The sequence below is a fragment of the Gadus chalcogrammus genome, chromosome 14 (assembly GCF_026213295.1).
Source record: "Gadus chalcogrammus isolate NIFS_2021 chromosome 14, NIFS_Gcha_1.0, whole genome shotgun sequence".
Classification (NCBI taxonomy): Eukaryota; Metazoa; Chordata; class Actinopteri; order Gadiformes; family Gadidae; genus Gadus; species Gadus chalcogrammus.
This window is the reverse complement of record NC_079425.1, coordinates 14,996,145-15,011,051: the sequence shown is the minus strand read 5'-3', so window position 1 is coordinate 15,011,051 and position 14,907 is coordinate 14,996,145. Positions and strand designations below refer to the sequence as shown.

General features: G+C 44.6%; 1 protein-coding gene across 1 annotated transcript in view; it reads right to left on the bottom strand.

The window, feature by feature from the left end:
• Positions 1 to 289: 289 nt before the first annotated feature.
• Positions 290 to 14,907, bottom strand: part of cdh16 (cadherin 16, KSP-cadherin) — a 33,564-nt gene continuing 18,946 nt past the window's right edge. Inside the window, exons 12-18 of the mRNA XM_056608692.1 lie at positions 14,416 to 14,607; positions 10,501 to 10,742; positions 9,715 to 9,845; positions 7,573 to 7,812; positions 2,764 to 2,880; positions 1,865 to 1,981; positions 290 to 1,508 (exon numbers count right to left, since the gene is read on the bottom strand). Coding sequence (XP_056464667.1) covers positions 1,408 to 1,508; positions 1,865 to 1,981; positions 2,764 to 2,880; positions 7,573 to 7,812; positions 9,715 to 9,845; positions 10,501 to 10,742; positions 14,416 to 14,607 — 1,140 coding nt within the window. The 3' untranslated portion in view covers positions 290 to 1,407. The remainder of the gene's footprint in view (positions 1,509 to 1,864; positions 1,982 to 2,763; positions 2,881 to 7,572; positions 7,813 to 9,714; positions 9,846 to 10,500; positions 10,743 to 14,415; positions 14,608 to 14,907) is intronic.

The following is a 14,907-nucleotide window of genomic DNA, read 5'->3' as shown; positions in this document are numbered from 1 at the left end:
CTTCTTTGAATGTAGCAGATAATAAATACAACTTCCACCCAATTCACAAGCTTCTTTTGTTCTCAAGAAATAAATGAATGAATAAATTCATTATTTTCATTGATAACAACAAACAAGTGAGAATTTCATAATCATATGCATTATTGTTCATTATAGCAAGTGACATCAGATGTGATCTGCAGAGAACTAACAGATTAAAGCATCACAACTCTCGCGTGTTGGTTTCACAAATTTAAGAAATTAATAAACCATTAAAGCAAGAAAGCTGATAATTGAAATGAGATCTCCAACCTAAACGATATGTAGGTTGTCAATACGACCCAAAACAACCCATATGTGTGTTTGCTGGTGAAGCGCCGCCTTTTTAGAGATTTCCACAGAGTGATCTGAATGCACCCCTGGTAGATAGGTAGATAGAACGGCCCAAATTCCCATCTATTAGAAAATGTATTTCGATTAATTTATGCAAAACCTTGTTTTCAATACTTTTAATGTCACATTTGATGATGTTTTGTGAGTCACTTCATGTAGAGCTAAAGCCCAACATTTATAGTCATACATGTCATGTGTCCCTCCTTCATACCCCAGATCTCTAGCTCACTCCAAAAAATCCTTGACCCCTGGGTCAGGTTCTAAGTATACTCTTCATGCAGGGCTAGAGCCTCCAAATTGATAATTTTAGAATAAATATCTTTCGTCTGCTTTAATTTATTGATTGCATTCATGCCTCAAAAACCTATAAAGCACTATTCAGTTCTGATGATCATCTTAAGGAAAAATGTATTGATAAAATGAGGCTTTGGAATGTTTAAAAAAGTCAGCCGAGTCTGTCCCAAAGAAGAAGAAGGAATGTCATCCCTTGGTCAATCGAAAATCAATGTTTTTATGAAAGAACATGAAAGAACATATCAGTTACATCAAATAACACTGAATAGCTCAGAAGACTACACTATGCAAAGATAATGATTAAAAGATGATGTACATTCACTGAACAAAGTAAATGAAGTTAAATGTACATTTCTTGCAAGAAATATTATCAAAAAGACAAATGAAAAACAAATGTCACCCATTTGGTTTGGCAGATAGAAATCTGTCATACAGATTTTGTTCAACCAGTCATTTGTCTCTACCAGTGAACACTCTTACGGGTCATTTTGGACAAATTTAATAACTACCTATTCTTGTTTCGGTTGGAGATATGTCTGGATCTTTTTGACCAATAAACATTTAAAATAATATTCATCCTAAAATTGACAAGCACTATCGACTATTTATTACTATTACTAAAACTGTTTTCCCGACATCCCTGACATGAAAGGACTAAATGAGCATGTGATAATGTGTCCTTGATATGGACGTCCTTTGTGTTTGCTTCTTTAACCTATGATCTGTGGCTTCACTTCCTGGTCACAGTGAGATGTTGAGGGGGACTCTCTCTTGGCTGGTCCTGCTGGGCCGTTTGGGGTTCTGATAGGACAGTCGCACAAAAATCACCACCAGGATAATACCTGGAAGACAGAGAGAAAGAACAGGCTGCAATGATCTAGGAATAAAGTCTCGAAAATTACATTTAAGATTTCAATACAGTACAACAACAATACAGCATAAATGTATGATGTATTCAATAAAACATGTATCTGTCAGACAATAAATTAAGTCATTTACATTCTCAATCACACATTAATTCACAGAGTGACCACGGTTAGGGTCAGGCAGTGGGTCTGTGTGTGTGTGTGTGTCTGTGTCTGTGTCTGTGTGTGTGTGTGTGTGTGTGTGTGTGTGTGTGTGTGTGTGTGTGTGTGTGTGTGTGTGTGTGTGTGTGTGTGTGTGTGTGTGTGTGTGTGTGTGTGTGTGTGTGTGTTACCTATAAAGGAAAAGGTCCCCAGCAAGATCCCTACAGCAGATTGGATTGTGGGCATCCCCTCCAGCTGCTTTGCCGCCATCTTGCAGTTCCCTCGGATGTTACACGGGCACACGGTAACTAGCACAGGAACAACAACAAGTTGTAGCATTACATTTTAGAAACAATGATGCACAGCTCCCGGTGACCATCAGGGTCAGGGTGTACATTACATCCATTAAGCGTTTCCACTGTTTGTTTATAATAGCAAGAGGAACATTGCTGTGTCTGATTACTGTGCAGTCCCTCAGTGGTTTCACACTGTTTTAACCTTTCCCTCAAGTATGATGACCTTTATCTCAACGCAGCTCCAATGATAATCAAGGGTTCATGATTGGCAGAGGTTAATGCCCTGTGTTTTATCTGAATGAAAACTTCCAGTAACTGAGGTATTTTTAACTATAGGAATGTTGTTGTTTTTCTAAAATAGGAATGTTTGGTATTCTGGTGTGAGAGAGTGAGAGAAGCAACGAAAGAGCAGAGTGACAGTGTAATGGGTTGGAAGTGTGAGGGATAAGACCGCAGATTGACAGTTTGAGAAGGGTAAAAGAGTAGAGTAGTCTGAGATTGTGAAAGCATATGAGAGCAAAGTCAGAGTGTGAGAAAAACCAAGTGGAGAGGGTGAGATAGCAAGATGTGGTGGTGATGGGATGAGCGGGTGAGAGAAGCAGTGTGAGTTGGTTAAAGAGGCAGTGTGATGGGGTGAGGGAGCAGAGAAGGTGTGGGAGGGAGGGAGGGAGGGAGGGAGGGAGGGAGGGAGGGAGAGTGGGGTACCTCTGGGGAGGACGAAGGCGCTGCAGGGGGGTGGGGGTGATGATAGGTGTGTGAGGATGAGAGAATGATAGCAGGAGGAGGTGAGGCACCTGGTAGGTTGATGAAGGTGCTCCGTGGGGGGGAGCTGCTGTCGGAGATGGTGAAGGGGACAGTGTAGACCTCCGGAGAAAGGTAGGGGATATTCAGAGACAAATTGGTGTGGGTGTCTGGAGGGGAGAGACACACTGGTTATACTAGTTGCAATGGTTCTGTTGGTTAAGCTGGTTATACTGTTTGCACTGGTTGAATTGTTTATACTAGTTCAAAAACACCCAAGAGGAGAGATGCAGTTAATACTTGACGTATTACAACAAATAAATATGTGTAGGCAGAAGGCATGGCAGAAGGTCTGAATGTAGGGGTCATCCCTATGTTCCCCGGGTCCTATGTTCCCCGGGTGCGAAGGGTTAGGGTCAGGGTTATGGTTATGGTTATGGTTAGGGTTAGGGTTAGGGTTAGGGTTAGGGTGAGGGTTAACCCTCAACCTAACCCTAACCATAACCAATCGGAGGAGAGCCATTCTAACCAAACACAGGCGAATCAGAGGCGAAAAGGCGGTACTTGCCCCTACCATCCCTACGACAAAAAGATTTGCTCTCCGGATCCTATGTTCCCCGGTCACATCCACAGCGAGGAACATACGACCCGGGGAACATAGGACCCGGGGAACATAGGTATGCTCCCTGAATGTGTGTGCATGAACACAGTGTACGTGCATTGAGTGTAGATGAGTGTGTCTGCCTTGTGTCACAGTACATGCACGTCTGAATGTGCTTGAACACTGCGCAGGTGAATGTGCATGTTTGTATTTAATGCGGCCGCATGCGTCTGTGCGTGTGCATATACACATGAGTATCTGCGTATATACACAAGTATTATCTAATCTCAACAGTCATCGGCTCCAAGACCCCGTCCTTTGCTTATGACGTAAAAGCAGCCACGGCACGGTGGAGAAGCAAGGTTTTATCGAACCGTGTGCGTAGTCATATCTCGGGGTTCCCGACCCCGAGCTCCGACCCTCCCCTCGCTTCCCCTTCATGTTCCATTAGCTTGTCGGCACAGTGGAGATCTGCTGCACACCTCCAGAGGGACTGTTATCTCCCCACCAGCACAGTACACTCCCAGTGCCTGGTTCTCTGTGTTCTCCCCAAGTGTCCAGGAACAGCTCTGTTAGATAAGGTTGGATATAGTGGTGGTCGAGTTTTTAACATAGATCTAAATCCGGGAGTTCCCGTAGGACCTCAAAACCGACAGCATGTTCCAGTTATTAGTGTTCAGGAACAGAGCGCTTTGATTGTCTTTGACCTTTACTCTATATCTTAACGAGTTCTGACAATAGGGGGCTAGCACTTGCTGCTAGCTATGGAGCTGCCGCCTGCTGCTAGCTGGGGAATAAGACTTGTAGCTAGCTAGGGGTAACCGGAAGCTTCCCTCCTGGGGAGGATGTTGACCAGTCTAACAGCTGCATGTTGATGATGATGATGTTGATTTCAACCTTTCATCCGAGACTACAGGTGTATGCACAGTGTGCATACACCTGTAGTGCATTGCTCACACATTGCACACACACACACACACACACACACACACACACACACACACACACACACACACACACACACACACACACACACACACACACACACACACACACACACACACACACACACACACGTGTGTAGCCTTCACTGGGACTGTTCCTCTTTTAGTGCAAGCAGTAAGCAGTCAGAGAGACGATCAATGGCAATTGGAAACAAAGCGAGAAAAGCAACACTCTGACACACCGCAGACGTCATCCAAATGACTTACTGGATATAGCTCCGTCTCCGTCAATAGCTGCCGGAACAAAGCACTGAAGAAAACTTGAAATGATGGAGAAATAACCTACTGCATCGACTGAGACCAAACGATCAAACGTCAGAAGAACAGATGAGAACTTTAATCATGTCTGCTGACGAAGAGCCATGTTTGGAGGAGATGATGAGAGATGACGAATTGGAAAGAGAGAGAAAGTGAGCGAGAGACAGGGGAGGAAGTAGGGAGAGAGGGAGATACTGTATGGATAAATGGGGAAAGTGATATGGAGAGAGAAGGGAGAGAGGGAGAGAGACATGGAGAGGGATGGACAGAGGGAGAGAGAGAGCCGGTAAGAGAGAGAATACACCCAAACAATAAGAAATGGACGACAATATGAAATCACTTGAAAACAACCTGTGGTGACGCGCCACCAATGTTTAGACAGATTTGACCCCAACAGCTAACGTGGGATCTGGATCAACAGTTACCTCAGGAATATCCTCTGTTTGATCATCAATCCCACACTTCTACATTTCCTCATGTCAAATAATGTCTAAAGCAATTAACACATTTTTACCAAATTATCGTACAATAGATTATATTTTAACATAATTATAACACTATTCAAATAAATAAAAACAAATAACAAATATAAACGCAAGCAGTGATTAACAGGGTCCGAGCAAAAGGAAAAAAGTGCCAAAACACAGTAATGGAAGATAGATAAATATGACATATAATTATGAAGGAACAATGTTATGCCATACTGTGCTTCGACCTTCATGTGAGTGGGCTGCAGAGCAATGGCAGAATTTTAATTTTCAGCATGCTCTAATCAGGATTCAAACTTTCAACCTAAGGATCACCAGTACAAGGCATTATCCTGTTGAGCCACTTAAATTCCAGAATATCCATATTGATAAGCACACATCAGCAAGAAAACTCCAAGCACACATTTCACAAGATAATTAAGGGCTTCTTTAAAAGAGTACAGATCTGAAAATGTGCACTGTTAATGGTATCCACCTAATGACAATTAGTTGTACAATAACAAAATGATCACATGAAATTCTGGGAAAAGTAACCTTTTTTAGAGCAGAAGACCAGGTTGAAAAAGATGCATCTGATTTTAGAGGTTAATATAATGAAAGAACTTTGAGTCCAGGCCAATCTGGTCAGGAGAAATAAGGCTAATTCATACTTTTTTTTAAATAGCGCCACCTTTGGGAGCAGTACCACAATTTTGGTTTATGAGTAGTCTGATCGCTGTACATATACATACTGTACAGAGAAACCAAACACTTCCCTTTGAATGCAAAGGTAACTGTATTCAAATTATATTTGTACTTATCTGTATATAGATTTTTTTTACAGCAAAAGCACCATATTTCTGTTTGTATTTTGGAAGTTATTTGTTCCTACTCTGATTTATATATTGGATTGCAAGGTTGCAATGTTATACAGTTGTGCTTTCACAATTCTTTGTCAGTTTCTATTACACATTGCACACTTTCTTTGGCAATGTAAGTCAACATGTTGTCCTTCATGTCTTGTCACCTTGTTCTTTCCTCTCTCGGTGACCTCATGGAAGACGTTGCTAATAAAAACACTAATAACCAAATCACTGCATCACTGCCTCTATTTTCCAACCACCACATTTGCCTCCTCTGACTTCATCACCAAAGAAAGACGGTTCTCTCCTTTTTATTACAAGACAGGTTGATAAGAAATGTTATCAATAGAAATGCAGTTTTACAATAAAATACAGTTTTACATGTATGTTGTTTTGGTTTGTTACTACAGCCTCATCCACCTGAGTTGTTGACGATCATGGGCACGGCTGTGGTTAACAAGAAAGGGATAAATTATCTCTACTGCTGGCAAACACGTCATTATTGTCATACAATGGGTCCAGGCTTGCGCACTCATAGTGACTCAACCCTTTGCCATCTCAACCAACAGCAACCCAGCTTTCAATTCCACATCCTTCAGCAACCTCCACCAGAGGCTGTGGTTGCCATGGTGAGCTATGAAAGCCAGTGATTGAGCGTGAGTGAGCTTGAGTGAGCGAGGTTGACGCCAGTGTTTCGTCGTGTCGACGAACATCCCCCCCCCCCCCCCCCCCAACCGGGATCACCGGTTTTGTGGTTCTAGTAGGATGCATTCACCGTGCCTTCACTTTTGACTTTTTGCAAATATGATTTTGCAAAAGTCTTGTTGTCAATGTTCAGTGAAATTAATCCTGTTATCAATCTCGATGTGTGTTGAAATGGAGGATTTAGGCAACACAAATGAAATACAACTCCAGGATGGAACACCTCGGATCCCCATACAGTTGGGCTAAGACCAAAAAGGTTATATCAGCCAAAACCATGCCCTGATTTAACTTAATTTGTCCACAACAAAATGTATATTCCTTTTTAATATGGGGCTATAATGGGGCTCACCACTACACCATGGAGCACACCAATACACCGTTGGGCACACCACTACACCGTGGGGCATACCAATACATCGTGGGCCTCACCACTACACCGTGGGCCTCACCACTACACCGTGGGCCTCACTACTACACCGTGGGCCTCACCACTACGCCATGGGGCTTACCAGTACACCTTTGGGCTCACCAGTACACCTCGGGGTTCACCACTAAAGAGTGGCCCTCAACACTACACCGTGGGCTCACCACTACTCCGTGAGCCTCACCACTACACCGTGGGGCTCACCACTACTCCGTGGGCCTCACCACTACACCGTGGGCTCACCACTACTCCGTGGGCCTCACCACTACACCGTGGGGCTCACCACTACTCCGTGGGCCTCACCACTACACCGTGGGCTCACCACTACTCCGTGGGCTCACCCCTGCAGAGCGGGCCTCATCACTACACCCTGTGGTTCAGAACTACACTGTGGCACTCGCCACTACACGTGGGGCTCACCACTACACCGTGTGCCTCGCCACTACCCCCCTTGGGTTCAGCAGTACACCTGGGGCTCACCACTACACCATGGGGCTCACCACTACACCCTGGGCCTCGTGGCTACATTGTGGGGCTCACCGTTGATAGGCGTGAGTTTCCAGTTGCGTCGCACGGTGGCATCGCTGCGGAGGGAGAAGTTGAGGCGCCCGCCGTGCTGGGGCCCGTCGCTGTCTCGTGACGCCAGCACCAGCGCCTGCTCCTCCCAGCGGGGGGTACACAGGTACTTCCAGGAGTAGTCGCCCACCAGCACCGGACTGTTGTCGTTTACGTCCAGGATCTGCACTGTCACCAGCGTGGATGCTGACAAGTTTGCGTTCCCTGGCAGGTAGAAAGGTGAATCAATTGATTTACCAATCAATCAATCAATCAATCAACCAATCAATCAAACTTTCTATACTATTTGGGTAAAACTGCGACACAAATGGCAATTCAAAATCAACCCTGTAGGGGGTCACAAGTGGGAGTTTCAAACACAGATGTTAGCTGGACAGTGAAGTTGATTGATCTATCATACATCTTGGTGGACAATCCCCCTTGTAATATCAGTAAACCTTTGCTGGTTCCACTGAAGGTGGTAACGGGCGCTTAGAATATTGATCTGGTGTTGGAAAGATATTTGTGATAAGGTCTTAGTCTTAGATCCTGCAGCATACAGGATCTTGATGCTCTCAGCTTGAACCACCAAGTAAAAGTATTACATCATACTAATGCATGATCATTGATCACAGTATGCCACCTATGCAGGTAAGGCATTTCAACCCACTTTTGCTTCTATCAAGGTGAGTTAGAAGAACCATGGAGACCTATATAAAGTATTTAATTTGTATGTAGTAGGCCTATGTATTTATTACATTTATTTTTTGATAATTGGACCTCAGGATTGGAATCTTTCCATGTATATAATTGTATGTAACTGTACAACATGTAATGTCAACCTTTAGTGTACAAAGCAAGACCAACAGGCATGAACTCGTCCTAAATCGCAATAATCAGCTCAGCAGGCTATGATGATTATCAAGACTCCTAGTTCAGATGTTTAGATGTCTCTATGTCACAGGTTCTGTGCCCATTACCTGGTCTGAAGACACTACCAACAACGTGCGAGATCTACTCTCCACATTTACCCTGAGCAACCAACCAAGCGAGGGGAAGAAATGGGTCATGTGTTTGGGTCAGGCGATGATGTGTTACTGTGCATGTGTTGTTGCGTGGCATCGAGACTGATTCATTTTAAACTCAGCTGAACCATAGCTAATGTCTGGGATGCATTGGTTGGAAGACTTTGACGCGCGATTCGCCAGCAAAGATGATGACTGAAATGATACATCTTGTCTATGGAAGAGTAAGATGACGTTGGTACCTGGCTGATTTCTTTGTGAAAGCGACCACTTAAGCTGCCGCTAGCCCTTTCTCAAGGTTTCTCTTAATTGTATCTTAAGTATAAAAATAGACCCGAGGAACAGGCTACATGAGCAATGGAGCTTTTCTAGTGCATGACAAGTGGATACCGTCAGCACGGCTATGACTACATGGTTCAATTAGTATTCAGACTCATAACTTACACCTGCTAAATTGATGTTTTCTTTCTTCGTTTTGTTTATACCATTTCATCTATCGGAAACTTTACAGATGGTAAATAATCCTGATATGACATCACATTGAGGGCAGGATAGTCCAGTGATTGGGTGTTTTGCATCAAGCTGAATGACCAGTCTCTGTATTCACTGTATAACCCTTACCTGATTCTTAATGACCTGTCACTGTATTCACTGTCTCACCCCATCTACTCTTTAATTACCTTATGACTGTATTCCCTGTCCAACCCCTACCTGCCCCTCAATGACCTGTCACTGCACTGTCTAACCCTTACATACTACTTAATGACCTGTGTCTGTATGCATTGTCTAACACTTACCTGACCCTTAACAACCTTCTCACTGTATTCACTGTCTGACCCCTACCTGCCCCTCAATGAACTGTCACTGTTTTCACTGTCTGACCCCTACCTAATACTTAATGACCCGGGTCAGTATTCACTGTCCAACCAATACCTGCCCCTTAATGACCTAACACTGAATTCACTGCAAGTCCCTTTGAGTACTACCACTGTCCTGTACTGTCCAGTATTTCCAGTCTTGGATTAACTATTCATAACATTTTTCTAGTATCTTAATTTAGCCCTAGTCAAGCAAAAGCTGTCATCCTGGGCAGCCCTCTTACGTCCGTCCACAGCGATGACCTCCATGGTGTAGGTGCTGTTCTCCTCTCGGTCCAGCGCCTGCACCGTCTTCAGCTCCCCTGAATACTTCCCGATGGAGAAGTAGCGCTTTGTGTCTCCTCTCAGGGAGTATCTGGACACGAGGGGTACGGAGCAGAACGTTTCAGACCGGGTGGGATGAGAACAGGAGACACTGTCAAGGCGGGAGTCCTATTTTTTTTAAATATTGAAAGGGCAATCAAATAAGTAAACATACAGACGGACCTCACATGTTCTGGGAGTTTGTTTAAGATGTGTGGTGGTAGATAAAAAGTAAAAGATGATTCACTTTGCTTGGTGCAAATCCTAGGAATAGTGAGCGGGCCAAACTCTCTGTATGACGCTTAATGTTTGTTTTTCCTGTAGCGTCAAATAAACTGGGTGAAAATAATTTCACCCAGTATGACAGAATCCAAGGGGCTTCCCTGTCCTGAATTAGAACACTTTGTATTCCCCTAGCTAGAGTCAAGGAAAGTTTATTTATAATACCCTTCAAACACAAGGCGATGCCCTTTGAAAGTACTTTAAAAAACTTGAAAGTCTTTTAACTATTGCTTTCATCCAAACCATCTTACAATTGATAATTTGTTTGAGGTCATTAAGGAGCAGGTACAGAGATAGCCATCTGGCTGAAGGTTGCCTACAGGTAGAAAGAAGAAACTTTAAGGCGGAGAGTCGAACCCCCGAAACACTTAGCTATCCTACATTTCCAATGTAGAGGTAATTCCAGAGACAAATGTAGAGCTCACCTGATTGGATGGGAGTCAGGGTCATGACCACGGATGGTGGCAATGACCCGGCCAGGCTCCTCCCCCTCCCTGACCGTAACCTCATAGTGGCTCTGCGACAGGATTGGTCCTTCATTTACATCATCAACGTAGATGGAGACGGTTGCTGTTGATGCGGGCCCGTAGCGACCACGGACCAGAGCCACTGGGTTGCGGGCACTGAGAACTAGGATGTACTCACTCTCACGCTCAAAGTCCAGCACCTCCAGACACACACACACAAACATTCATAAACCAAACACACACACACACACACACACACACACACACACACACACACACACACACACACACACACACACACACACACACACACACACACACACACACACACACACACACACCCACACATTCATTTAGACACACGCAAATACATATACACACACACATACATACATAGAATTCAAACTCACTCAAACACACATATATATACACACACATCCACAAACATTCATACACACAGACACACGCAAACACAGATTTACAAACACACAAACACACACACACACACACACACACACACACACACACACACACACACACACACACACACACACGCACACACACACACACACACACACGTACACACCCAAACATGCAATGACGTACACACACAAACACACACATACAGTAATACATTTTAACACAGTAATCCCATTATGACTTCATACATGAATAATCATTGGCTCAGGTGTGCAACATGTGTAGTGATATAATATGCAGTGTTCAAGTGTGTACAGAAGATGATGGGGCCTGCAGCCCTGAGTCCTGTCTCTGTTGCCGTAGAGACGATAGTAGCACAGCGAAGGGTTGTGAGTAATCCTGTAAAATATGTGTGTGTGTGTGTGTGTGTGTGTGTGTGTGTGTGTGTGTGTGTGTGTGTGTGTGTGTGTGTGTGTGTGTGTGTGTGTGTGTGTGTTAGATGACAAAACTTCTGTTAGTGCTCCTGGCATAAAGTGTGATTTAGTTATTTGCGTCAGACGCTGTAGAGCCTCAGTAAAGTCCCAGAAGTCCCCCCACCCCCTCCCCCCTCCACATATGGTCTTCTGTGTGCATGCATCACCTCTGGTTCACTTCCAACCCCTTCGGTAGGCCCCACCCACTGCTTGGTACACTGCTTGGAAACAACACTTCAGAGTTCCCGTCCTCCCTCTTCCACATACGTTCTTCTGTGTTCCTGAAGCACCTCTGGTTCCCTTCCAAGCCATTGGAATGCCCCGCCCACTGCTTGGTACAGTAACCGTGGCAACGGTGTGAGTAATTACCGAGGCTCAATAAAACATTAGTCATCTTGCCCGTCTTCTCTGTCGCCCTACTGACCTTTTTCCCGTGCTGTGACTGTTGGATACACAACACTGTTCATAATGTTCAGAGCTCTGAGGTGCTCATGTTTAAAGTTAACTGTCAAACCCCGTCGGCTGTATTTCCCTCTATTGCCCCACTTGTACCCAATTATAGCTTATAAGCAGAATTTTCTGAATCACTATGTTCCTAAATGTGTTCTTTTTGACTCCTGCAGCCATGCCACTTCTCGATCTCAGATCTAAATTCACGCTTTTTCTTTAACCAATCTGCCCTAAAGTTCTCATCACCCATGCTCTGTTCAGCACTATGAACAAAAGCCTCTTGACAAAACCCCTTGGAAATAATTTCTTTTTGGAGGTTCTTGATTAATTACCATTTGCAAGTTGGTCTTTGTTGATGTCAGGCTTCTTAATTACCTTTGATACAAAATACTGGAAAATGTCGACGTCGAGCACGTCCTTGCTATTGCTAATATTTTGGTTAACACTCCATCTTGGTTTGACTTGACCCGGCATTGCCTTTGATACCAATAGCCATACCGTCCTAATAAATAGACTCAATACGTGGGCTGGAATCTCAGGGAATGCCCTTGAGTGGTTTGTGCCATATCTTTCAAATATACGCTTGTCAGTCTCTGTGGGTACCTTTACGACCTCCTTCGCTCCACTAGGGGTTGCCGCACGAGACCAATCTCTGTCCTATCTTTTCAATGAAAGAACTCCATTTGGGCCAGTTAATCTGGCGCTTTGGTTGTATATCCCAAAATTGTAATGCAGATTACACCCAGCTATATCAGTAAGGAAAAGACAGATGATTTCGGCAACATAGGCACTCTTCACAATTGTTTGGACACTTTAAAGGACTGGATGGGACTCAAGCTTCTTCAACTAGTTTCTGATGAAAAACGATATGGAATTCTCCAGTGTATTAGCTGGATTGCCCCCAATATCAAACCAAAGGTTACCAAAGGCGTTATTTTTTATTTAAATTTAAATTCTAACACCATTTCAACTTATTACTTCATTCATGTGTCTTTCAACTCAAAAGATAACTCACATGATATTGCAAGAATTAGGGCATTATTAGTGGCCTCTGATGCAGAACGAATGTTGTTTCTCATCTCGATTACTGCAAAGCCCTCTTTACTTGCCTCTTTACTTGCACACAAACACAGTGTGCTGGAGCCATGGAAGCAGGCAAGCAAACTCAATCAAGTCAAATTGTTGTAGATATTACTGGAGCTAAAACGCCTCATCCTCTCTCTTTCTCGAGACAAAGAGAAAGAGAGAGTGAGAGATAGAGAGAGATAAAGGGTATTCATAGCTTCATATATGAGGACTGAGAGAGAGACAGGAACAGAGTCACCAGGAAGGCTGTCTGGCAGGAGGAGGAGGAGGAGAGAGGGACTGGACTGGAGGGGAGTTGGGCCAATATATAAGATTGATTAGAAACCTGGAGAACAGGCTGTATTGGTTCCTCGTTGTTCTCCAAGAGACAAGACATTCCTTTCCTCCCCGTGTTTACGCTTCGTTAGACCGTCACAAAGTGCTAAACCGTTAATGTCTGCTCACACAACCTGACTCCAGGGGGGGGGTGGTTGCAGAGGGCTATCCTAGTCTGCCCAGCTATAACACACACCACGGGTTCACGCCTTTCATTGATATTTTAATCTGCTTTCTGTTTATTAGGTTCCACTTGCTAATGAGGCATTCTCATATACAGACACACATACCTTCACACGTTTGAATGTGAATGTTTAATGAAAGTGTCTATTCCCCCTAGTCATCATATCAAATGGTGTGGTCGTTATATTTCTCACTATGTTCCATAACATCTTAAATCGACAGCGCTGCGCAAGGGAAATGTGTTTATAATCTATTTTTATAAGCATGTAATATGAGATAAACCCCCTTCTCTCAGTCTCCCTCCCTCTCCACCGCCCCCCCCCCCACCGCCCCGGCAGACACACACACACACACACACACACACACACACACACACACACACACACACACACACACACACACACACACACACACAAATAACACACACACACACACAAATAACACACACACACACACACATACACACACACACACACACACACACACACACATGATTGGGTAAAAACAGTCCTGTGTTGTCTAGTCTGTTATCCTCCTGAAATATAATCTGAACACCTGGATAATCAACCTGGGACCTTAGACAGCCGCTACCTAGCAGTATCTTCCAAAATGCAGCTTTATACAAATAATTTTGAGAGAGTGGGTCAGAGTGCGTGAGAGTGTGTGTGGAGAATGGGTTAGTATGAGAGTTTGAGCAGTAGTATGATTGTGCAAGAACGATACATCGTATAAGAATGTAAATGGGACCATTGCATCAGTGTATAATTGTGCATGAATATGTTTTTTATCTGTTAGAAAAAGAGAGACAGAACCTGCGAAAGAGAGTGGTAGAGAGAGAGAGAGAGAGAGAGAGAGAGAGAGAGAGAGAGGGGGAGAGAGAGAGAGAGAGAGAGAGAGAGAGAGAGAGAGAGAGAGAGAGAGAGAGAGAGAGTTACTCTGCATTCACCTTGGAGAGGACCAGCGAGACCTCATTGGTGTGGCGGTCTACGGCCAGGATGAACACGTCCTCTTCGTTCCCAGACTCCAGACGGTAGTTGACCTGCCAGCTGTCCCCTCCTCTTACATCCGCATCCCCCGCCACCACCGCCGTAACCGTGGTACCCACCAACGCATCCTCCGGGATGTGGTACGGCCCGTACTGATGGAGAGGGGAGTAGGGGGGGGTGGTGGGGAGGGTGAGGGATTAGAGAGGGTTTGAGAGGGAGATGGAGGTGGAGGGGTGAATGTGGTGGCCGTGTTAAGAAAGAGATGGTGTAGGTGGATGAGGTGAAGAGGGCGATGGGGGAGGGGGGGGGGGGTGGAGGTGGTCCAGAGATAGAGAGGGAGATGGGTGGAGGGGTTGAGGTGGTGGACGGGTTCACAGGGAGATGGGGTGGAGGTGGGAAGGTGGTGGGTGAGGGATATAGGTGGAGGTGGTGGGGAGGTAGAGAAGGAGATG